Genomic DNA, 21,984 nt, shown 5'->3' with positions numbered 1-21,984 from the left:
CCTTCCAAAATTTATGTCCACCTGGAACCTCGGAGTATGACCTTACTTAGAAATGGGCACTTTGCTGATGCAATTCATTAATGTGAGGCCACACTGGATCAATGTAGGCCCTAAACCCAATGACAAGTGTCCTTGTAGGAAGGCCCTGTGAAGACACAGAGAGACACAGTGGGAGAAGGTCAAGGGAGGATGGGCAGAGGTCGGAGCCATGCAGCTGTGGGCCAAGGATCCCTGAGCATTGCTGTAGGTGCCTGGAAGCCCCTGGCAGTGAAAAGAAAGGCACAACCCCCTTCACAGATCTCCCCTCACAGCCTCCCGAAGGAACCAACCCTGTGGACATCTTGATTTCAGACTTCAAACCTCTAGAATGGTGAGAGACTAAATTATCGTTATTTTAAGTCACCCAGTTTATGGTACTTTGTTACAGTGGCCCTGGGAAATTAATATACTGGACCAAATTGGTGAATTTTTAACTTAATTAGATATCCCATTTCGGCTACAGACCAACTTCCTTATTCATGGAAAGATTTAAAGTGGACTTTGGGGAGTCCATTTTTATATCAGCTATCACCTATTTATACTATCAGTTAAAAATAATGTAAGGTTGTCTGTGGCTTTAGTGGCATTTCTTGGCCTTTGATTCTAAGGACCAGGATAGGCTATCTGAGGTCAGGATTGGCTTGTGGGTTATTGGTATTAATACGGAAGCTGTGTCTTAGTCCTTCTGCCCTAGGATGATGCTCTGGAGGTCAGGGAGCCCCTTCCAGGGGGAGAAGATTGATAGGTTCTGATGGACTTTGTAGTTTTGGTTCTTCTGGCAAGATGGGCCATCATGCCAGAAGAAGCTAGATATACCACTCCATTATAGAGAACAGAGAAATAAACATTCCTGATGACCACCTCTCCAGGCCAGGGTGGAGCCCCAGGCTCTGACCTAGGTCATGGCCTGGAAATCAAGCTTGGGCACTGCAGCTGGTAAAGCAGGAGAGGAGACCAAGGAGGACTGAAGTCTGAGTCTTGTCAAGGGCAGGCTTAGAAGCGTGAAGTATCACAAACAGTATGTTCAAGGTCGATGTGGAAGCAAAGGTTCTGCCCCACATCAGGCAGGATGGAAGCCTGGAAAGAACTTTCTCCTAGAGAGAACTCTCATACACAGAGGCCCTGGGGATGAGTCCAGCATGTACTGGGGGCTGATAGGAGATGACAAGGTTTAGTGCCAGAACCTAGGAATGGCCTTGGCAGACAAAGGGGTCCTTTATCTAATTGCTGTACCCCAAGACACTCTGGGTTAACTACTCTAAAAGCTAAGTTATCAATTACCTGGATTCTGGTTGATATTTCTGTGGAGGGAGTTTACTCATTTGGTTATTTGATTTTTTATTAATAGCCTCTCCATGTGGGACGATATCCCAGAAAGGTATGAGATTCAAGGTCAAGTGTTCCATGGATGCCTACCCAAGATATTTTTTCAATGCCAAAGAGAAGTGTGGTTATACTTGCTTTCAGTTTGTTCCATTACAAATGTCCTAATCACATTCTATAACACAGAGCTTTGAGATATTGACCATTGGTGTAGACCCCAAACTATTCTTCTTCTGCAGATCATCTTGGTCCCACTCGTAGGCAGTCTTCTACCCCTACTCTCAGCCCAGTCTTGGAGGGAGAGGGAACTTTGGCTTGGGCCCAGAGGCTGGAGTGCCTAAGAGTGGGACCAAAGCAAAAAGGGCTGTCTGGGAAATAGAAGGTATGGGGACAAATGCAGCCTGAGCCTCCTTGGTGGCAATCATGGTCTTTAATTATTAATGAAGTCGCATTTTTGATTTGTAAGCGAGTGTCAGCTGGTAGGTGCTGGTTGAAGTACAGAGCTCAGAGGGAAAAAGACCTTAAACCTTAGCTCTTGGAAGATCAGCCCCTCTCTGGCATCATCAAACACCTTCTTAACTTTCCTTTGGTTGGGAACTTTTCACATAAGTGGTGTATGAGGGTTTGACCACGCGTTTATCCTCTTGGGTCCATCTGAGTGGCAGAAAGGGAAAGAGTCCTCTTCCCTGAGGTGGGGTTTATGGAAGATCAGTCTCCATTACGTTTTTCTCCTCCTTTACCTCCTCTTTATTCTAGAACTCTGCCTCCATCAGGAGTGCAGGGGCTTTTGTAGAGAGACACCTGGTCAGGAGGACAGGAGATGCATCCTCTGGTTTTGATACTAGTTTATGCTACATGGTCCCCTTGAGCAAACCTCGTCATCTCTCAGGATCTCAGTTTTCTCTCCTGTGAAATGGTTAGCATGTGTGTTTACGATTCCTTGTATGTATGCCCATGTAACCTGATCGCTCAGGCCCAGGACTCCGGGCAGGTTATGATTTGTCCTACTGTGGGTGGAGATGAGTGTTCCTGGTGAGGATTTCAGGTCTCGGTGAGGGTGACTGCACTGAGAGGAGCTGCAGGTTCCAAGAATTTAGGGAGGTTTACAAAAAGGCTACTGGCTAGGTCTGTGGCCTCTCTGTCCCAGCGTCTAGAAGAGCCTGGATTCTAGTGAGTATCCAAATATGTATTTTCAATGAAGGAAAGAAGAGAAGATGGAAGGGAGGGGAGATGAAGAGAAGGAAGGGTTAAGGGGAGAGGAGAATTCCATGGAGGATACCATGAGAAGGATGCGGAAAAGCTGCCATTTTGAAACGATCTTCCCACCCACGGGATCTCTCTTCTTTCTGACAGATGCCTCTGAGATCTTAATTCTCCTTCACCGTCTTGGGTTCCTTCATTAAAATAAGCTGCAAAGGGGACCCCTCTTGGTCCCTCCACCCCAATAGTTAGGCCAGGCTGGGATACCACTGAAGAGGGACCAGCAAACCCTCTGAGGAAGGGAAAGTGGGATGTGAGTGCACGCATCGAAGCCCCCTGGAGCCGAGGTCCCCTGAGGATCAACATGATTTTGAAGGCGATTGTCATGAGTGGTGGGAGCGGAGAGAGCCACTGGCGCCTAGACTTTCTCAGGGTCCTCCTGGACTTTGGCAGCCATGTTGTTGGTCTGGAGCAAGAAGGCAGTGTAGGCCATGTCAGCTTCCTCCTTGGAGGACTAAGGGGGCAAGAGGACAGGAGTCAATGTTTGGGGCACTGGCTCAGCAGGTGGGGATCAGAGGGAGTGTCGGCACTTCATAATCTTGGCCTAAGCAACCCAAGCCTGTGTTGACCTGCTGCTCTTATTCTAGCTCCTCAGGCTCGCCAAGGACTAATTTTGAGAAACGGAAAGTTGCAGTTTCTAAAAATGCCTCCCTCTGTCTCACTACCTCCTTCCGACACGTGGAGTGGAACCACCTCTGTTGCTTGGGCCTGTCCCAGGAAGCTCTGCCCACACAGTCCATGGGCAAGGTGGTCTAGACTGATGTCAGCCACAGTGCTTCACGTTTTTCTTTCACTACCTGCTCAGAGATGGAGCTCAGCAACACCACAGGGCTAGAGGGGAAGGCTGTCTCCAGACGAGCTTCCTCCCCTACTTGTTCCAGATTCGGGGTCTCTGCTGCTTCCAGGGAGAGTAGATATGAAAGCAAGCATTAAAACCCTGGACTAGGAGGCCCAGGGGATGGGAGGAAGGTAATACGTGACCCAAAGCCAGGAATCACCTCTGGTAGGGTTGTAAGCAACATGGCACCTGACTGGGGTGGGGAAGGGCTTCTGGTGACTACCAAAGTGCCCGTGGCCAGCAGATGTCTTTCAGACCCAACTGGAAGGCTGGTCCTGAGCAAACTCTCAAGGGAGGCTGGGTGGCCTGAAGTCCACAGGTTCCACAGCCCACGAAGGGGATCCACCTAATCACCGGCATTTGACATTTGACCTTGCCTACCCTGTGTCTGCAGTTTCGTTGTCCTTCCTTCTCATCTCTCGTTCTCCCTGCCTCTGACATGTTCACAGCCCGTCCGCTGACCTCCTGCCTCTGCCTCAGTCACATCAACAGCACAGCCAGGAAGGCAGACCTTGCCCTCAGAAAGTTCTCCTGAAAACTATTTTCATTGCCTTCCCTCTTCTGACATCAGCCCCAACACTGAGGTAGCTTCTCCTGAGGTCTAACTGCTGTCCCCCCCATCACCCCCCCATGCTGCCCTTCCTTGTCACAAAAGTGAGACCTCCCTCTCCCTCCTCATTCTCACCCGTTTTGCCTTCTTGGGTTCTTCGGTCTCCGCGGTGTTCTCGGTGGCGGTGCCCTCGGTGGCGGTGCCGCACTCTGTGTGAGGAGCAAGGGGGGGGTTCTTAGCCTTCACTGGCCTTATATCACCACCCCAGAGGCAGGGTCAGGTCTCATTCTCGCTCCCCGAGGGGGCTGGGCATTCCCTTTGAGTGAGGGGCGTACCATCTTTTCCTCCGAGCGTTGTCTCCTGAGTGACTGGCGAGGCTCCCATGTTGTCATTGGCACCAAAATCCTTGGAGTTCTCAAAGTCCGACATGCTGATGTCTGTCCTATAGCTTCTAATTGAAACCCGGTCTGTCCAGGAGAAAGAGGAGTTGGTGTAGGGACAGAGGACCTGTGCGAGCAGGACATGCTGCCTCTGAGGGAGCCCCACAGGATAGCTGGAGAGGACAGTGTGGCACATTGCTCATCTCTGACTCTGACCCGGAGCAGAATGGAGATGGTCAGAGGCTCCTTCCCCGTCCCTTCTCAAGGAGAATCAAGACCCAATAACCCCTGACCCCCCCCTTTTTTTTTTTTAAAGATTATTTATTTGTGTGTGTGAGAGAGAGAGGGAGTAGGGGAAGGGACACAGGGTGAGGGAGAGAATGGGAAAGAAGCAGATTTCCCCACTGAGCGCAGAGTCTGATGTGGGGCTCGATCTCACTACCCTGAGATCAGGAACTGAGCCCAAACCAAGAGTCAGAGGCTCAACCGACTGAGCCTCCCAAGCACTCCAAGAACCCCTGACCTTTCAAGGCACAGTGCCTCGTTCTGTCCTCACATCAGCCCTGTGAGGCACTTATTATTATCCCCACCTTGAACCCTGAGGAAATGGAGGCATGAAATTGGGACACCCAAAGTCACACAGCCAGCCAGTTCTCAAAGTAGCTCCCCTTGCCTCCTAAGCTCCTCATCCTGCAGGTCCTGCCTGTGAACTTGGACCCAGAGCCATTACAGGTGACCTTCCTGGGACAGCAGCACTCAATATGAGTTTTGGGTATGAGTTTCTCTTTCCCCACCCTGCTTTCCCAGAACCCTTTCTCAGAGCCTGTGAAAGAGAAGAGACCGTGGCAGCCCCACACGAAGGGCAGCTAAGCCCCCCGACTGAGGTCCAAGGGCTCAGGACTGGAGATGCAGGGCAGGGGTCTCCCGGGCACTCACCAACGTTCTTCCTATGCCGTGCCCTGAGCACTGCCACGACGACGGCCCCCACTGCCAGCACCAGGCCCAGGGGCACCAGGGTGGAGACAAGCACTGTGGAGCTCCCGCTTTGTCCTGCAGAGCTGGAAGAAGGGCTGAGTTAGTCGCCGGAAGGGAAGTCTGGGGTTCCAGGACATCCCAGCAGTTTGGGTCCCCCCAGCTCTTTCTTTTCCTCCTCTTGGTACAGCCCCTTAGCTCTCCTAGGGAGACTCCCCAGACATGGCAAAGGCAAGGACAGAACCTTCTCTGCATCCCAGGTCTAGGAAATTGAACTGAATGGTGGACACGCCCCCCACCCCCCCGGCCTCAGGAGAAGGGCAAAGAGAACCACGGGCCCCTCCTGAGCACAAAACGAGGCAGAGAGGGCTGCCCCACCAGCGAGAGGAGGACATGCCCTCCTCTATGCTCCCCACAGCCCAAGATCAGGTCCTCATCCTCTGGGATATTCTCCCTCACCTGCTGGCGTCTGCGGACCCTCTGCTCCCATCTGCAGGGTCTCCGACATCCTTCACTGTTTTGTCATCCACAAAAAGCCTGGGATTCTGAATGACTTTGCTCTCAACCTCCCTGACGCTCGACTCTACCACTTCTTCACCGGGAGCTGAATCCACTTGGCTGATGTCTTGGGACTCTGGGGAAAGACAGGCAGGGCTGGATTATTTGTTCTTTCTCTATTTTCCATCTTTGATATCAGGGAATGCAAGGAGTGGGACTTCAGTAGCAATCACGGGGTCAGGGTGAGATCTCAAGGCTATTAGAGTCGAGTCCAGAATAACACTGCCCCAGGTCTGCTGGGTTCGGTTGTGCTGCCCCCTGGTGGTAGCTTGGCAATGGTTCCCTTAGTGAACAAGACCAGTGGGGACCCAGGTATAGTAGGATTTCTAGAGATTCTTATAATACCCTCACTAGGGACAAAACACTTCATGTGACATTTTAAAAAAGAGCCTTAAAATGCAAACATGCTCAAATAATTTGCCTTAATTTTCTTTGTTATATCTTACACATGAAGATATCTGGCCTCTTTCGAGAGCAGGCTTTGGCAGAATGTATCACATGTGATAGTGACTTTGAAATTTCATGATGTAGACGATCTCCCTTATAGAAAGGGCTTCAAAATACCCTGAAGGGGCAACTATAGGGCTTGTCTTGAACCTGTGGTTATATGGCAAACCTACTTTTTTTTTTCCGGTTTGTATGCTTTTTTCAGATGCTCCTTGTAGAGGGCTAAATGAGACTCAACAGAGGCTTACTCTCCCCCTGCCTCTAGTTGCTTATAGCCAGACTGGGGGGCCACCTCTGATGGACGAGCTGGTAGGCAGGAACCTTCTCTGGTAACCCCCGGGGACATAGACCTTGACCTCAGAGACTTACCCTTTACCCTCTCCTCGACTGACAAATAGACAGCCACGGTCTCTCCGTATCGGGGCCCATCCTTCACCCCGCACCAGTACCAGCCTTCATCTGCCTTGGAGACTGGGTTCAGGGTCATGGAAATGATCTGGCTCTTCTGGTCACAGTTCACGAAGGCCTGGCTGGGCCCTTCATCTTGGCTGGGCAGAGTTTTGCAGCCTTTCTTACTCCACTTGCACCAGTATTTCTGGAAGGAGTAGTATTTGCATGGGAAGTGACAGGAGAGCTTGAAGGTCTCCCCCACCTGAGCAACGGCATTCTTGGGTGCCTTGAGGCCTGGTTCTCCTGGAGCAGGGCAGGAGGGAGAGAGAGGCATGCAGGTTGGCATTGGTGAGACTGCGAGGAAGTAACTGTGGTGCGGACCTTTGTCCACGGCCCATTTCCTCTCTGGAGAGCATTATAAATAAATACATTATACTGAGCACATAAGGAATGTGATTATGTGCTTATGTAAGAATTACTATTGATGACCCTCATGCATTAATCGAGTCTATCATTAAACACAGGGTCTTACCCATTGGCCTCAGTTTGCTTTCCTTGATCTTCTCTTCTAGACTAAATACAAAGAGCTGCACTCTACTTCAGCTGTTGGCATAGATATTGTAAAAGGGGCCACTGCTTTTGATACTAAAAGGGGCTACACGTGGTGGTTTGGTGAGTGTGGAGTATGTGCAGGAAAGGGTGCTTGTTAGAGTTATGAAAGCATGATGTCTCGATCCTTGGGCTCTCTCCTGAGGTTTGTCCCATCCACGGGATGAGATAAGAGGAAGAGTGGTTGAGGGGGATGTCACTGCTGACTGAAGGGTCCTGGGGCTGCCTCCCCTCCCTCTTGTCCCCGTTCAGCTCTTACCTTCGACAATCTTGAGCTCCACCGTGTACATCCAGCGATTATCGCCATTGGTCAAACACCAGTAGAAGCCAGCATCCTCGGGGGTGAGCTGGTTGAGTATGACCGTGTAGGTGCCATTGCCTGGCTCTCTGTGCAGTGTGAGCCTGCCATTGTACTGCTCCTCAACCCGCCCCGTACTCTGCACCAGCGGCTGACAGTGGCCATTTTGAGTGTCTTCCCAGCGACACCAGTACTTCAGGCTGTCTGCTTTTTTAGGGTTGTAGGGGCAGAGCACTGCCACAGAGCCACCAACCACACCTTTCACCACAGAGGGAATCTGGGGCATTACGGTCTCTGGAAGTACAGAAATGGAACGGAACATCAGCAACACGGTCTGGGTAGATCTTCCCCACGGTCTCTGCTAGGGCAGAGAGTGAAGTTTAGATCATTTACCTCACTCTCCTCAGAAAATGAGACTTTCCTAATATACAGAGCCTGTAGCTGAAGACGTCCAGCCAGACTCCAGTGACCTTCATCACTAGTCTGGGCCTTTTGTTTCCTTTCCCCACTTTATTCTTGGCAGAGAATGGAAGGAGTTTAAGGAATGACTCTCAGTTCTCCTTGGGCTTCTTATAAAATCTCGCTATATACAAGTTGTTGTCTGTTTATTAGCTCATCCCTTTCAAATGGCCAGATGGTTTTTCTCCAAATTAAGAAAATATATTTAGGATGGTATGCTTTAAAATATAAGCTACCTAGCACAGAAGGTTTACTAGTTGATGACTCTGAGGGCCATCTCAGGAAAAAAAAGATGGCCGTTCTTCAAAAACTAAAGCTGATGTCCCAGTGCGAAGATGGACATCATATGAAGATGCTGAGGAATGTAGTGAGGGCCAAGCTGGATATAAAAGTACTACCCAGGGAATGTGAGCCCCTTAAGGAAAAGCCACAGGTGACATTGAACTGCAAGTACTGGTTTGCTGTTTCTCATGAGGGTAACTCTCTGAAGTGCTCCTGGGTGAGGGGGAGCAGGAATTTAATGATTTCACCACCTTGCTGGCCTGCCAAACTAGAACTATGCAGGCCAGGTGGTGGAATCACAAATACCCTTATGAGATGTTGAGGGGGAAACTCAGAGGCTGGGGTATTGTTTTCCTGGGACAGCGCGGAGACCAAGATAAGACCAAGAAAAGACCAAGATAAACCTCCCATTACAGATTAAGGGATGAGATGCTATCCTGCTTGAAAGACTAGGGAGAAGGGGCCGGTGGACCTTGTAAGCCTTGCCATGGCACTGGGGTTCCATGCTAGGTCCTCTCCATGGCTCTCTGAGACCCAGACATTTGGAGGGTCTTGACTCAATGAGGAGCTTCGCTCTCCTTGTTAATCAGGGACAGCCATCAGAAGGCCTTTGACAGAGAAAAATTGGTAGATAATGCAAGGCTGAGGCTGTGTTTTCTAACACTCCTGTCCAGCTGCCTACATAGCACATAGTTCAGGGCTCGATGGGGAGAGGACGACGTTGACTGACTGATGGATAATAGATAGACTCCCAGGGCACGAGACAGGTGCCCACCTGCCGCGCTGACACTCTTCTTCCCTTCCCCATCTCAGGTCTCACCTTCATTGACAAAGAGTTGCCAGGGCTGGGTGGGGTAGCCTTCGTGAAGCTGACCATCAGAGTGGGTTCCACACAGGTAGTTCCCGGCATCTTCTTTCTTTAGGTTGGTGATATGCACACTGAAAGAGCCCTTCTCCTTGGGAATAAGCAGGATCCTGCCCTCAAAAGCCTGAGCCTTCTGCCCCAGGGTGTTGATGACCACGTCGCAGTCTTTCCCGTTGCGTTTTCGGCACAGAAATCTGGCTGTATCTTTCACCTCGGAGCCCAGGGCACAGTCAAAGGTCACGGAGCCTCTCAGATCTCCATAAAGCAGTTCAGTCTTAGGCTTCAGCACCTGGAGGTCAGCCTTACTCTTCTCAGCACTGGGGCCATTCCCAATCTGGCAGACGTACGTCCCAGCATCATCGAGCTGGACTTGCTTGATAATGAAACTGAACATTAATTGGCTGGTACCCATAATATTGATCTCTGCTCTGTCTTTATAGTTAGAGCTCACATAGCCATTGGAGTCAATGACTGTAAGACAGGCCTGGCCTCTCATCTTGCACACAGACTTCCTCTCAGAATTCACACGCTTGAAAGAGCAATTGATGGTCACTATTCCATGCAAGTCAGCAACATAGACGTCAACGTCATTTTGAAACCCAGGACCTGCAGGATAACGGGAAGGTGGCCAGTTGTGATTTCACTTTCTTGCAATTGAGAGCTGTTTAGTATTCCCAGTGAGGGTCTGGGTATACCTATCACCTTCACTGCCTTCCTTCCAAGGAGGACTCTACCAGAATGTCTTCCAAGGACCAGCCTTACTGCTGTCTCCTCCATGAAGCCCTCCCCAAGCTGGCGCTAATCTTTTCCTCCTCCGTGCTCTTGACACTTCCATCTGTTATCTCTTATTACATCTGATCTTGCCTAGAGCTAATTATGTTCTCCATAGCCCGGAAGTCCCTTGAGAGCAAAGACATACTTTACCCATGTGTGACTCCCCCCCGCAGTGCCCCCACCACGATGACTATACGTGGTAGGAACCCAAAGTAACGTGTGTCGAAATAAACAGAATGAATGTAAGGATAGGGTGATGGATTTCAGTGCATGTGATGGAAGTTTCTAAAATTTACAACAGTCCAAATATGGAAGGATCTGCTTTGTAAAGTAGTGAATGTCTGCCATTTCAAGTGTTTAATCAGAGGCTGTATACCCATTGTCTCCAGGATTCTTTCAGACATCCTGAAACCTGTCAACTCCAAGTTCTCCTCAGCTCTTAAAATTCTTCCATTTTATGACTCTCCATGACCACCTGAATGAACTCTTTATTCAGTTCACAGATAACCCCCAGGCACATCCCAGGGGAATATCTTTGAGACATATCTTTGAGAACCCCTCCAATTTTTCTCCCCTAAGACTTCTTTCTCTCTTAATTTCCCTTGATTATCTGAAATGCCCTTTGTTGTTGAACAGTTGTCAGAAAGATCTTTCCTATTTTTCTCTTCTCTTAACTAGAACAGCCTTATTCAGTGGCCCACTCTTGCAGGGCCCTGGTCTTTGGGCAACAACTGATCATTTCATTTATGCTAAAGTTGTTGATGGACTAACGGATCCCAGATCAAAAATGCATTTTGAAAGAAGCCTTCTGGTGACCTTAAGGTCCTGATCTGTAGAGTGCACTAATGGCAGGAGTTTAAGGATCCCTAGAAACCTCTCCCTGCTTTTTCTGTCTCCCTCAGTTCAAAGACTTCTTGCCCCACCCTGGAACAAACACAGTAAGAGAACTTGTCCTCCTGATGCTCTTCTAAGCTACAGCTTTAGTAAAACCCTCAAATGTCATAGGCCCTGAAGACCTAGAAAGTTGTACTCACCATCCCCAAGGGTGTGCCATCTGTCTCATTTCCATATTCTATTATGAAAAGTCCTTGCCTCTGGAAAGAGAACTCACAGTCTTCCCCGCCCCATGCTGGACCTTTCGTCTCAGGAAATGCTTCCTCCAGCCCTCCCACAGCAACTGAGATGAGTCCCTCTCACTTGTCCACTCTCACAACCCAAGGAGCCTGTGTTCTTACCCCGGAGGACCTCCAGGTTCACATCAAAGGACAGGCCTCGGCTGTTAATGCCCAGACCACACTTATAGCGCCCAGAGTCGCCCGGAGTGAGATGGTCAATGTTCACCACAAATGTGTTGTTCTCTGGGAAGTTGGTAAGGTTGGCTCTGCCCTCATAGTCCCTGGAGATGTAGCCTTCTGAAGAGACGAGTGTCGTGCAGCGGCCCTGGGCCCCCTGTCGGCACCAGTACTTCCGGGTATGCCGGTTGACAGAGGAGTCTGGGTAGTAACACGTGATAGATACTGAGCGCCCTTCCACACTGCTCACTTCCTGGGGACCGAATATGGGACTCTTCATGGAGATCACTGTGGGGACAAAAGGCAGAGGTTTTCCGAGGTCCTGGCAGGTAAAGCCTGCTCAAATGATCCCAACAGCCTCCCTGAGGAGATGGAATTGTCCCCCGACACATGTGCCTCCTGTAGATTATTTGCTATGCATGACAGCAGGACAACTGCTGCTGGACAATTCTACATGACTTGCTGTGATTGGGTAAAATGATTGATTAATCATTATTACATTCTAACTGTATCTCACTAAGGATCGCCATTTTAAGGACAATGGAACAGCAAACTTACTTCATATCCCTTTCCATTAATAAAAAGCCACTTTGTGGGGTGCAACACCATTGCATTTGTTATCTATTACTTTCTTATATTTCTAGAAACACTTGGTGGATTCTTTTCTCTTTTTTTTTTCCAGATAAAAATATTGGGAGCCAAGAAGGAAAAGTCATTTTCTCCAAATCCCATAGCAACTCCTGAGAGGTCTGATTTGAGGTCTAGGTCTTTTTTTTTTTTTCCTGGTAAAGAATCTTAACCAGACTCCTGGCCTTGAAACAAGTAATTGCCACTCCTGTTCTGGATCCCCTACACTGGTCACCATATCTTTTTTTCAGACGTGACCTTTCAGCACCGTCTGTGTGACTCCTTCTTGAGTCAGTACAAGTTTTGAGAGTGGCATCCCTGGGGACAGGCCAGGTTTCAGTGTTCCCAGCACCCTGGGTCCTGGAGGGATGGACTGGGGTCTGACAGACACACCTGGGAAGACAGCCAGCAGGCAGGCGAGGAAGAGGAGCCCCATGGCTTGTGGTTCTCAAGGGGCTGTGCCACCCAGGCCGACTTCTTTGTGGGAAGCTGAAAGAGAGTAGCAGAAAAAATGAAGCTCTTGTGTTTTCCAAGGCCAGTTGGCTTTGCAGTTTCTGTAACACCTATTTGGTTTTGTAGTTCCAGTAACGGACAGAAAGCCTGTTGAAAGAATGAATGGCTCCGCCTTTCCCATTATATTTCAAAGTCCCATTATTCCACAGAGCTTTTTGTTTCTTAATAGTTCTAAGTAGTTACTTGTCTTCTCAACTAAACTGCATGTTCCTTCGGAGTAGGGACACAGGTGCCATTTTTTCCTGTGTCCCTGTCTGGGTGGCATGGTCCTAGGGTTAGCTCTGTAAGGTCTCAGAACAGCTCACTGGATCATGGGTTATACTGACCAGTGGTCCCGTCTCTCTGTTTCGGCTGCCCTCCGTACAGCCCTGGCATACTTTATGGTGTGTTCATATGAGCAAACTGGGACCCCTTGAGAAGGCCTGATAGGGATTAAAGTTTAAATGTCACAATGATGGTCTCTTACATTAGCTCCTTCCAGGCACTGTGTTAAATAATGTACATGTATTATCTCATTTAAACTCAATATCACCTTCAGAAGTGGTGGTTCTTCCCCACATTTTACATAGGAAGAAACGGAAGCTTAAAACTAAGTGCTTCCCTCAAGGTCGTATAAGACTTAAGTGTGTGGGTGGGCAGGCTGGGAGTGGGGGAGATGGGCAAGATTTGAACCCAAACTTGTCTGACTCCACAGTCCAAGCTCTTTGCCTTCTCCCGATGCACTGGGTCACACCTCAAACACAGGAGGAGGCTTGGCCCTGTGCTCATTCTTGTCCATTGTAGAGCCCCCGTTGCTTATCAAAGTATTGTCATTCATGCCTTCCTGGAGCTTCATCACTTCCCTTTAGCTAAGACAGAATGGATATAATTACAACTGTTTTATGGATAAGAAAATCAAGATCTTGAGATGCTGAGGGATAGGCCCAAGATTTCCCAGAGATTCGGTTATGGGGTCAGAGTTTCAAGCGTAGGTATTGTGGCTTATTACCTTGCCTCGTCATTCAGGGCAGAGGAAGCTGGAGAATCCAAAATAAGGCCCCTTGGAGGGTCTGGTGTGGGTAAATCTTGCCATGTCTGTGGATGTAGATTTGGGCTGGGGTGGGGTGGGTGCAGCTTGAGGGTCCCAGGGCTCAGCCTTACCACCGCTATCCTTAGGATCCCAAACTGAGCCCAGAGGAGGAGAGAGGTGGACAGAGGAGCCCCACTTTCCCATGAACTTCGGCAGGCTTTAGCCTTTGGAGTGGATTTAACGATGGATGAGAGCTTTAAGGGAGAAAACCTTGTCAAGAAGCCCGGTGCAATAATGAGCACCTATAAAGATTAGGAAGCCCTAAGCCCTCGGGAGCCCAGAGAGTGAAGCCCCAGGCTCCCCTTACCACTCCGGCCCCTGGTCTCGCCCTCAGAGACTCCCTTCATTAGCTTGAGCCAAAGGCAATAGAGCTGTTTGTCTTGGTTATTTCTTTTCCGGGGGCGGGGGGGGGGGGGGGCGTGGGGAATTCCCCAGCAAGGAACCTTTTTATTTCCTTGTGCAGATAAAGGTATTCTGTTTCTCCAGTTCTTTGGGAGAGTCAGGGGAGTGGGTTTGGGAAGGAGGGGACAGATATGGTGCCAGGTGGCAGCTTGAGGTTTTCTTGATGCCAGATAATTGCCCCAGACTTTTCACGCCAGGCCAATGATTAACTCCTGGGGTGGGTTCTCAGCCGAATGCCAGCATCAGCCCCAAACTGGATGCATTCAGGGGATGCTGGCTTGAGGAACTGTCTGAATGGTCACTACAGGTCACCATAAGACAGACTTCCAGAGAGGACCAGGCCTCAGAAGACTGGCAAGTCTCTCTCTTCTGGAAGACTTAGCGTGGACTGGGTGCAGAGCCCCAGGGAAATGACCTTGGGTAAATCGGGCCTTGGGTGCACTGACAAAATGCCGCGTGTGCTTTGAAGCACCAAACCAGCCGTGCTTCCCTCGGTGCTGGTTCCTACGCTCACCTTCAGACAAGCAAGCTCTCTAACATTTCTGTATGCCAGGAATGGGTACCTTCCTGGACGGCTAAAAGGGACTTGCTCTGGGTTACAGAGAGGCAGGTGCCTGCTCTTCCCAAGTGGAAGTCCCAATTTTGGGCTCAGGCTTCCTCTCGTTTGTGACATGCTTACGTCGCTGTGACTCTCCACCTGGGGAGATGACATGCACATGGACCCACCAGCCTTTGCACAGCCTTGGGGCAGGGATGAGAGCATCAGGTGTGCACAGCTGGAAGGGCAAACTTGGCAGAGAGTGACCTTGGTGAGAACCACAGGGGAGATGATGCGAGGGCAAAGGCACCCCCACTCTGGGAGGCAGGAAATCTTTGTCCAAAGATAAACTTGAAGCACCGTTTCTCTGCTAGCTGCTGACGTGACCCTGGGCTTTGACGATCGTTAGAGATCCCTTCTTCTCCAAACCAGACTTTTTTCCCAAACCTGGGAAATTCAGGTGTCTGGGAGGCCCCAGGCCATGGTGGTTAGAACTGGCTTCAACAATTTGCTTAAGGAAAGAGCATACTATTTACTGGGCACTTACTAGGACAGCAGATGCTTTGCTAACTGCTTTCCTTACGTGAACCCTTCCATCATCACCGGAACCCAAGAGACAGATAAAATTACCTTCATGTTGTGGATGAGAGAGCAAAAGGTTAGCAAGATTCTTGGCTCCAAGACTCACAGCAGAATTAGATCACTACCGGATTATCATTCCTTACATGAGCAGAGGGACCTGTCCTTTTGGAATCTACATAGGCTGGGATACCCGGCATGAAGGCACTTTTTCTTGTCCTTAGAACAGGACTTGTTCTTTTCCCCAGCTAGGCTGGGGTATTCTCAATCACTCTCGTGTTACCAAATTACTACCCCTGACACATTTATAACATGTCTACACATTGTGGATTGGGGCAGGGTTGTTGGCTGTGCCGGAGAATAAAGTTTATTACCTTGTAAAATTAATCTACCCGGCTCCCCTTTGGATAGAGTGACTGAACTTCAGCTCTACTAGGTTGGAATCCAAATCTTTGTCCACCAAATCTATAGTTTCCTTTTTTTTTATTCAGAGGGAGAGGGATCTCCCAGACAGACCAGGTCCTAGCACAGCTGCTGGTGTACCATTTGACCTTCAGCCTCTCTGAACTCTTCCTCTGTTTGGTATATCGCACAGGGCCAGTCAGGGCTCTCAGCCCCAGGGGCTTCAGAGAGGAGGGAGAGTGTGCACGACAGGGACTCGAAGCCAAGTTGGCAGTTTCTGACATCTTCCTGTGAGTGTGAACTTGGAGGAGCAAGAAGCTTGGAGCAGCTGGCCTGGCTGGGGACGGGGCTTTCCTTGGCCAGACCTGAGCAGCGCTTTCCCCTACTTCTAGAAGAGGCACCGCCTGAGTCCATGTGGGGCTATCCCTTCTGTCTCCCTTGGATGCAGGAGCAGAGCGCATACTAGAGTGATCCCGGAAACTGCATGATCACTGTGTGGTTTGGAAGGGCCTCAGACATGAAATGACAAGTAGGAGCTTAGGAGAGTTTATATAGTTTATATAAGTCCTGGCGTGTGGGACAGTCTCCATGTAAAGGCAACATTTGGGGGAAGGGAGTAAGAATTCTAGAGGACAAGAAGATGGAGAGAGAACAAAGGGGTCTGAAGAACGTACGACCTAGAAATACTGAAGACTTTCTAATCCCATCCCTGTCAAAAGTGACCCGCATGAATGCAAAATTTAAGCAGAATTAAACATTTGAAATACCAGCTCCATGAAACTCTGGGAATAAGCTTCGTGGATGTCTAGAAGACCTTTCTGTAAAAACTTAGAACCTTGTTATTAATTCCACCACATTCTGCCTTAATGTATAGATACTCATCTCGTCCACTCAACCAAATGGCTTGCTCCTGGAAGGCAGGGGCCAACTGGGATCAGTCTCTACAACCCAGAGGGGCTTGCGTGAGAACATCTGGCGAGGACCAGCTGCTCAGCGAAGTTGAATGGGATTGGAAAGGGTTCCATCTCTATCCTCTGTATGGGAAGGGCCAAGTCAGGGATGATTTCTTACATTTTGCCAAATGCCTTCTTAGTTTGGGGCACGCAAGGGAGAGTTGCGTGAAGAGGAGCCCAGCGGATGGAAGAGAACCCAGAGGTCCCAAGTCCTTCTGTGTCACAGGCTAGCGGAAGAGCTCTAGCACTTGGGCAAATTACGCTGGCCCAACTCCTTCACCTGTAAAATGAGCATCATAGTCCCTGAGTCTTCTAGAGAGACACACTTCTGTGGGATGGGGGAATAGGGAGGGGATAACGAGATATGCATATGGAAGTACTTTAAACAGTATAAAGTGCCCTTCCAAAGTAGGAGCTTATAACCACTCTCAAGCACAAGGCCGTGAGGGTCTCTGCACTTGACTTTCATGATTGCTGAGCACTTGGAGAGTGGCACAGAGTATGAGCTCCACCGCTTGGTTTTCAGCTCTCTCACTTGGGGGCTGTGTAATTCGGGGGAAGGATATTTAAACTCTTCGAGCCTCGAGTCCTCACTTATAAACTAGAGACAATTGCATGTAGTAGAGAGAATCGCTCTAAGGATTAAATAAAACAACATATGTAAAGTCCTTAGTATGGTGTCAGCTTAAAAAGTGTTAGTTCCTTTCCCATCTCCTCTCTCAAGTCAGCAGTCCTCTCTTTTTCCTGTCCTAGAGTGAGAGGACAATAGAAGTCTGTTCACTAGGCATCCCTTGGAGACCAGGAGTGAGCTACTCAGATTGGACCGGCATGGTCTGAAGGAGGAGAGTAGGTTAGAAGTGGGAGATAGAATTATAGCTAGCACATAGGGAGTTTTTCTCAAGGGCTTTCCATGTGTTCATCTCACTTAATCTTCGCAGCGACCCTAGGAGGGAGAATAAAATGGGCAAACCCATTTCACCGATGAGAAAACCGAGGTACAGAGAAGTAAGAAATCTGCCCGGGGTCACAAAGCTGGTAAGTGACTGCCATGGGATTCAAGTTCAGGTGCTTTGGACCAAGAACAGAGGCTAAGCTGTCCTAGGCGGGTCTTGAAATTTACAGGAAGCAGTCAGGAGAGGAGGGAGCAGGAAAGCCACTTTTAGAGAAGTCAGTCCAGTTCTCTCCTCTTGACTATTCACAGGAAAGATAGTTCCTGTAAAGAGATGCCTGAACCCAGAGGTAGGTGCCAACAGAGAAATTCTTCCTGAAAAATAATAATAGCTGCTATTGATGTAGCCCCTACCACGTGTTAGGCACGTTAGGTTTGTTTCCTGTAACTGGACACATTGCCTCCAAAGCCTTTTCCACGTGGTCAGTGCCAGGGACTTTGGGATCCGAGCCCTGGCCCACACAGAGTGAGGGCAAGACGTCACTGAGGAGGGCCTTGGCCGAGCATTTAGTAGAGAGATCGCTCTAAGGATTAAATAAAACAACATATGGATAATCTCAATTTTGCATGGATAATCTCCGTTTTTAAAAAGTTGGGTATTTTGTTTTATAGGTGATCTCAAAAGGTCCCCATGACCCTGACAAAATGTCGGTACCAAACCATCCTTGTTCATACTTGCTGGGTGAGTTTATGTTACTCGTGGAGAACTAGCTTCCTCACCGACAGGTGGGATTCTGTACCTACCATGCCCGCCTGCTAGATTTAGTTCTGGCGGGAGTGAGAGGATTCTCTGAAAGCCCGGGGTAAGTGAATTCTTGACATGGACTTTGCTGTCTTCACACTATTGATAAAATAAAGCTGCCGAGGTCTAGAGGCGCCGAGAGACAGGAACAACTACAGAGCTAGTGGCTCTCCTGACTCCTGGCTCATCGCTCTTTCGGCTACATCCCCACATCCAGGACCGAGCTGAAGGATGGATGGATGAAGACTTCCTGAGCTGGCTCTGGGTGGGCAGATCGCTGCCTTCCACCATAACCCATGAACGGGCGCATCCCCTCTCCAGATGTTCGAGAACCTGTAATTCCTCTAGTGAAGGGGGGAGTAATGGCGTGGGTTTGGGTGCAAAACCACCAGCAGCTCGGTTGGCCCCAGGCCTAGGACAGTTGCACAAGTGGCACTGGGGGCCCTGGGAATGGAGCCAGTGCAGCCACTGTGCTTATGGACGAGGGTCCCGTGGCTGGCTGGGGGTGCTGTCAGGGTGGGCAAGGCGAGAACACGGAGGGAAAAGGGAGTCCTGGCTGCAGAGCTAGGGGAAGAACCAGGACTTGGAATGCTGTCTACGCCCGGGAGGGGGCTCTTCCCACCCTACTGACCCGGGGAAGACGTCCTTTTCCCCACTGTAGCAAGGGCAGGGTGATATGACCATATAGATCATGCCTCCGTACGGCAGGAATCAATGGGATCAAAACGAGGTTCTAACAGGAAAGGATCCCAGAGCCTCTCCAAGACCGGGAAAAGGGGGCTGCAGGTGCCCTCTCCAGCAAGCTGGAGCTGGAAAGCTTCCAAGACTGGAGGACTGCTATGCATGATCTTATCCAGGTCAGTCTGGTGCTCAGTTAAGTCCTCGAGTAACTGAACCCATTTGAAAAACACCAAACCATTGCTATTTTGCTCTGAAGGTTACAAAGCAACTTCACACATATTTTTCCATTGGAACCCCACATACCTGAGCGATAGGCATGATTTGGATCTCCATTTTACAGATTAAGAAACGGAGGCTTGGAGAGCCATGAGGTGACTTGCCTAAGGTCACGCAGTTTAACTATGGAGGCCTTAGTTGGGAATTCATGGGATGAACTTAGAGAAAACCTGCACATGCTGACCGCAGACATTCCTTCTCCTCCCCACCCCCCCAGCTGATATTTCTCAGAAAAGAGGCAAGGCGTCCCCCACCCACATGCACCCTTGCTCATCTCTGGGCCATGGACATCTGCTCTCCGGCCACATACTCAGCTGCCCACGCTGCGGCCCCTGTCCTCCTCATCCCGCCATCTGCAGGCTGCGAGCTGTGAATGTGGAAGTTTGCCTGAGCCCCCATCCCAGGCCCTTCCCAGACGGCATCCTGCTGCAGATCCCAGAGCAGCCACACTTACTTTAAGCCACTTTCTTCTCTCCCAGCAACTCAGATTCGGGGGCACAGCCTGCTGGCTGGTCCACAGCCTGGGGTTTTCCAAAAGTTGCCAGCAGGACACTGGATGTTGCTGCCAAAACTGAAACTGTGCAATGCTTGACCCACACCTGGGCTCTTAAAGGGACACTCTCCCGTAGGCCTGGCGGCCGGCCAGGGGCACGTGACTCTCACGGATCCCTTGCTTTCCTTTCCTTTCCGTTTTTCTGACTGGTTCCATTTGCTCCCCTTGACCTTGGGGAGACTGTGACCAGGGAACCCTCCATCATTTCAGCAGCAGGATGAGAGAGTAAAGCACGAAGAACCTACTCTGACTTTTTCTAGCTACAAGATCCTAGGCAAGTCTTCTTTATATTTCTTTTCATCGGACAGATAGGGATAGTAATCCCAAACCTACAGGTTGAGGGTAGAGCCAGTTATTAGATATAAAACCCTGGTCCAGGTATGGTATGAGGTTCATATGCGTTTGATGGAACACAGGTGGCAGGAGGAGCTCTCAGTCCTTGGTCTCATCTTCCCCACTCACTCGGGAACCCGCTACTTTCTAGGAAACAGCCTGGATAAAGTACGCTCTTTACACATCTTCTGAGGACCCCCCCTTTCACCAGCCCCGGGGCTTCCAGGAACTTAGGGGAACTGTCACTCTCCTATTTTACTCCCTCCTGGGATTAAAGAAAGGCTTCTTCCAGGCTCTCCTGAAAATGGCGGACCTGAGAGCCATGTTGGGACCTGGGCTCGACGCCATAGCAAAGTCGGCGCTTATCTGCCGAGCGGGGTGGGGGACCTCCTTCCCTTTCTCAGGAGGTAGTTGGTGGTCTCCCGGCCATGATCCGGTTAGGACTCCCAGAGGTGCCCCAAATGCTCTCAGCAGTCCCGTGTCACACAAGTGAAGCCTACTCCGCAACACACACTCATATGATCCTCCACCCCTCACCACACACCCGCTCCCACAGAATCCTGCCCCAACCTACCTGTGCGGGACAGATCCAAGCTCTCCCTTACAGCGTCCTTCAGGCCAAGCCCAGAAGGGGAAGGAGAAAAGGAGAAATAGAGCCTTGGAAAGCGCAAGATGGTCAGAGCCCTGAGTCTTATTTTAGCTCACCACTCACTCAGGAGTGAGTATCAACCTGCAGCTATAGGTTTGCATGGCAGGAAAAGAAATTGCATTTTCTAGCATGGAACTTCATTTCAGACTCCAAAAGCACAATTTGACTAATGTTAGAAAACAAAATTACCTAGCTACTTCCGGGCAACCTCGGTGCCATTCAACGAGCTCTCCGGCACCTCGCTCCCGAGTTAAAACTCAGCCTCATTCAGGACTTACTTTCCTTTTTGTCTCTCTTCTCCCTTCTGGTTTTATATTAAGTCTGGGGGAACGGGGCATGCACAAAGGGGTGGCTTATGTCAACATTACTGTCGAGGCAGTAAGAAGGAATGCCCTATTATTTTGACCTTACTTTGTCATGGTTCTATGTTGGCTTCATCCTGGGGCAGGAAATAGCTTTGTCTTCTGAGATGTGACTTGTTCTGCTGGTCAGTGGCCAGTCAGTGGCCCTTGTCTCTGCCCATCCTGAGACTGTATGATCTACTCTATGCTCTTCTTGTCCCTACTTCAGGGCTCCTTCAGTTAGGACTTTTGTGATCTCTCAGCCTTTCGTTGCCTTTCTTATGGACGCAGGCTAAGCTGGGCTCATCTTCCTCCTCCCGACGCCTTTGGGAGATCCTGGGCAGCAGAACCCATTCTCCCTTACAAGGCCCCTTGTAGCCTTCTGAGCTCCATTGTTCCCATGTAACTGGAGTTGCAGTGAGTGTCGACAAGACCATCGCCCACTGAAGTACAATTCGGGACAAGCAAGGTACGGTTGCCCCAGGTCTGGCACCTCCAAATTGTTCTGGATAGCTCCACCGTTGCCATCTCCACTTCCCACCTGTAACCTGGAGTAAGCTCCACCGTGGTGAGTGGAAGGGCACACAGGCGCATCAACAGCTAAGCAGTCGTTCTCCTGCCCTGGCCCAGGGTGGCTATCCATGGGAGGGTGGGAGGGGAGATGGAGACGGTGTGCGGATGGGGATAGGACAAGCCTGGTTCTGCCAGGTTACAACGCCTTTCAAAGGTTTTCCTTCTTATGCTTCTCTCTTTTCAAACCCAATCGTCAGATATCTGTAGGTTTTCTTCTCTTATTTTGCATTAACTCACTTTCTCCAAGGCAGGGGATAACTTGGATCTAGTGGTCTGGGCTAGAATAGGAGTTAAGGGAGCCCCACTGAGTCCAAGAACAGAAGCCTGATAAATGTTTGCAGGGAGGGAGGGAAGAACACCCATAGAATGGTTGCTTGTCAGGCTGTCTCGGGAACCCAAGATCTCCCACTCCATTTCCTTATTCTGCATGGAGGAGAATTTCCTGTGGTGTGTGCTCCCAGGGACCCC

General features: G+C 49.9%; 1 protein-coding gene and 1 long non-coding RNA gene across 2 annotated transcripts; one reads left to right on the top strand and one right to left on the bottom strand.

Moving 5' to 3' along the window:
• Positions 1 to 1,773: 1,773 nt before the first annotated feature.
• Positions 1,774 to 19,673, bottom strand: PIGR (polymeric immunoglobulin receptor). Its single transcript, XM_032317376.1, has 11 exons — positions 19,522 to 19,673; positions 12,357 to 12,452; positions 11,280 to 11,624; positions 9,226 to 9,876; positions 7,626 to 7,958; positions 6,737 to 7,060; positions 5,822 to 5,996; positions 5,327 to 5,448; positions 4,346 to 4,477; positions 4,146 to 4,219; positions 1,774 to 3,076 (listed from the first exon to the last, which is right to left on the bottom strand). The coding sequence occupies exons 2-11, from the start codon at positions 12,397 to 12,399 to the stop codon at positions 2,981 to 2,983; spliced, it is 2,295 nt and encodes a 764-aa protein (XP_032173267.1). The 5' UTR covers positions 12,400 to 12,452; positions 19,522 to 19,673; the 3' UTR covers positions 1,774 to 2,980.
• On the top strand, positions 17,335 to 19,159 carry LOC116575824. The gene is made up of 3 exons (XR_004279963.1): positions 17,335 to 17,454; positions 17,981 to 18,171; positions 18,819 to 19,159. It is a non-coding gene; the product is annotated as an uncharacterized LOC116575824 (long non-coding RNA).
• Positions 19,674 to 21,984: the final 2,311 nt, after the last annotated feature.

This window comes from Mustela erminea, chromosome 17, assembly GCF_009829155.1.
Source record: "Mustela erminea isolate mMusErm1 chromosome 17, mMusErm1.Pri, whole genome shotgun sequence".
In the NCBI taxonomy this organism is placed as follows: domain Eukaryota; kingdom Metazoa; phylum Chordata; class Mammalia; order Carnivora; family Mustelidae; genus Mustela; species Mustela erminea.
This window is presented reverse-complemented; position numbering and strand designations above follow the sequence as displayed.

Excerpts from the sequence above, each read along its gene's own strand:
- PIGR (XM_032317376.1), bottom strand. The coding sequence starts at position 12,399 with ATGGGGCTCCTCTTCCTCGCCTGCCTGCTGGCTGTCTTCCCAG. Across the intron at positions 7,959-9,225 it reads GCAACTCTTTGTCAATGAAG|AGACCGTAATGCCCCAGATT; the intron begins GTGAGACCTGAG and ends CTGTACTTCCAG. Across the intron at positions 3,077-4,145 it reads AACCCAAGAAGGCAAAACGG|TCCTCCAAGGAGGAAGCTGA; the intron begins GTGAGAATGAGG and ends TTGCCCCCTTAG.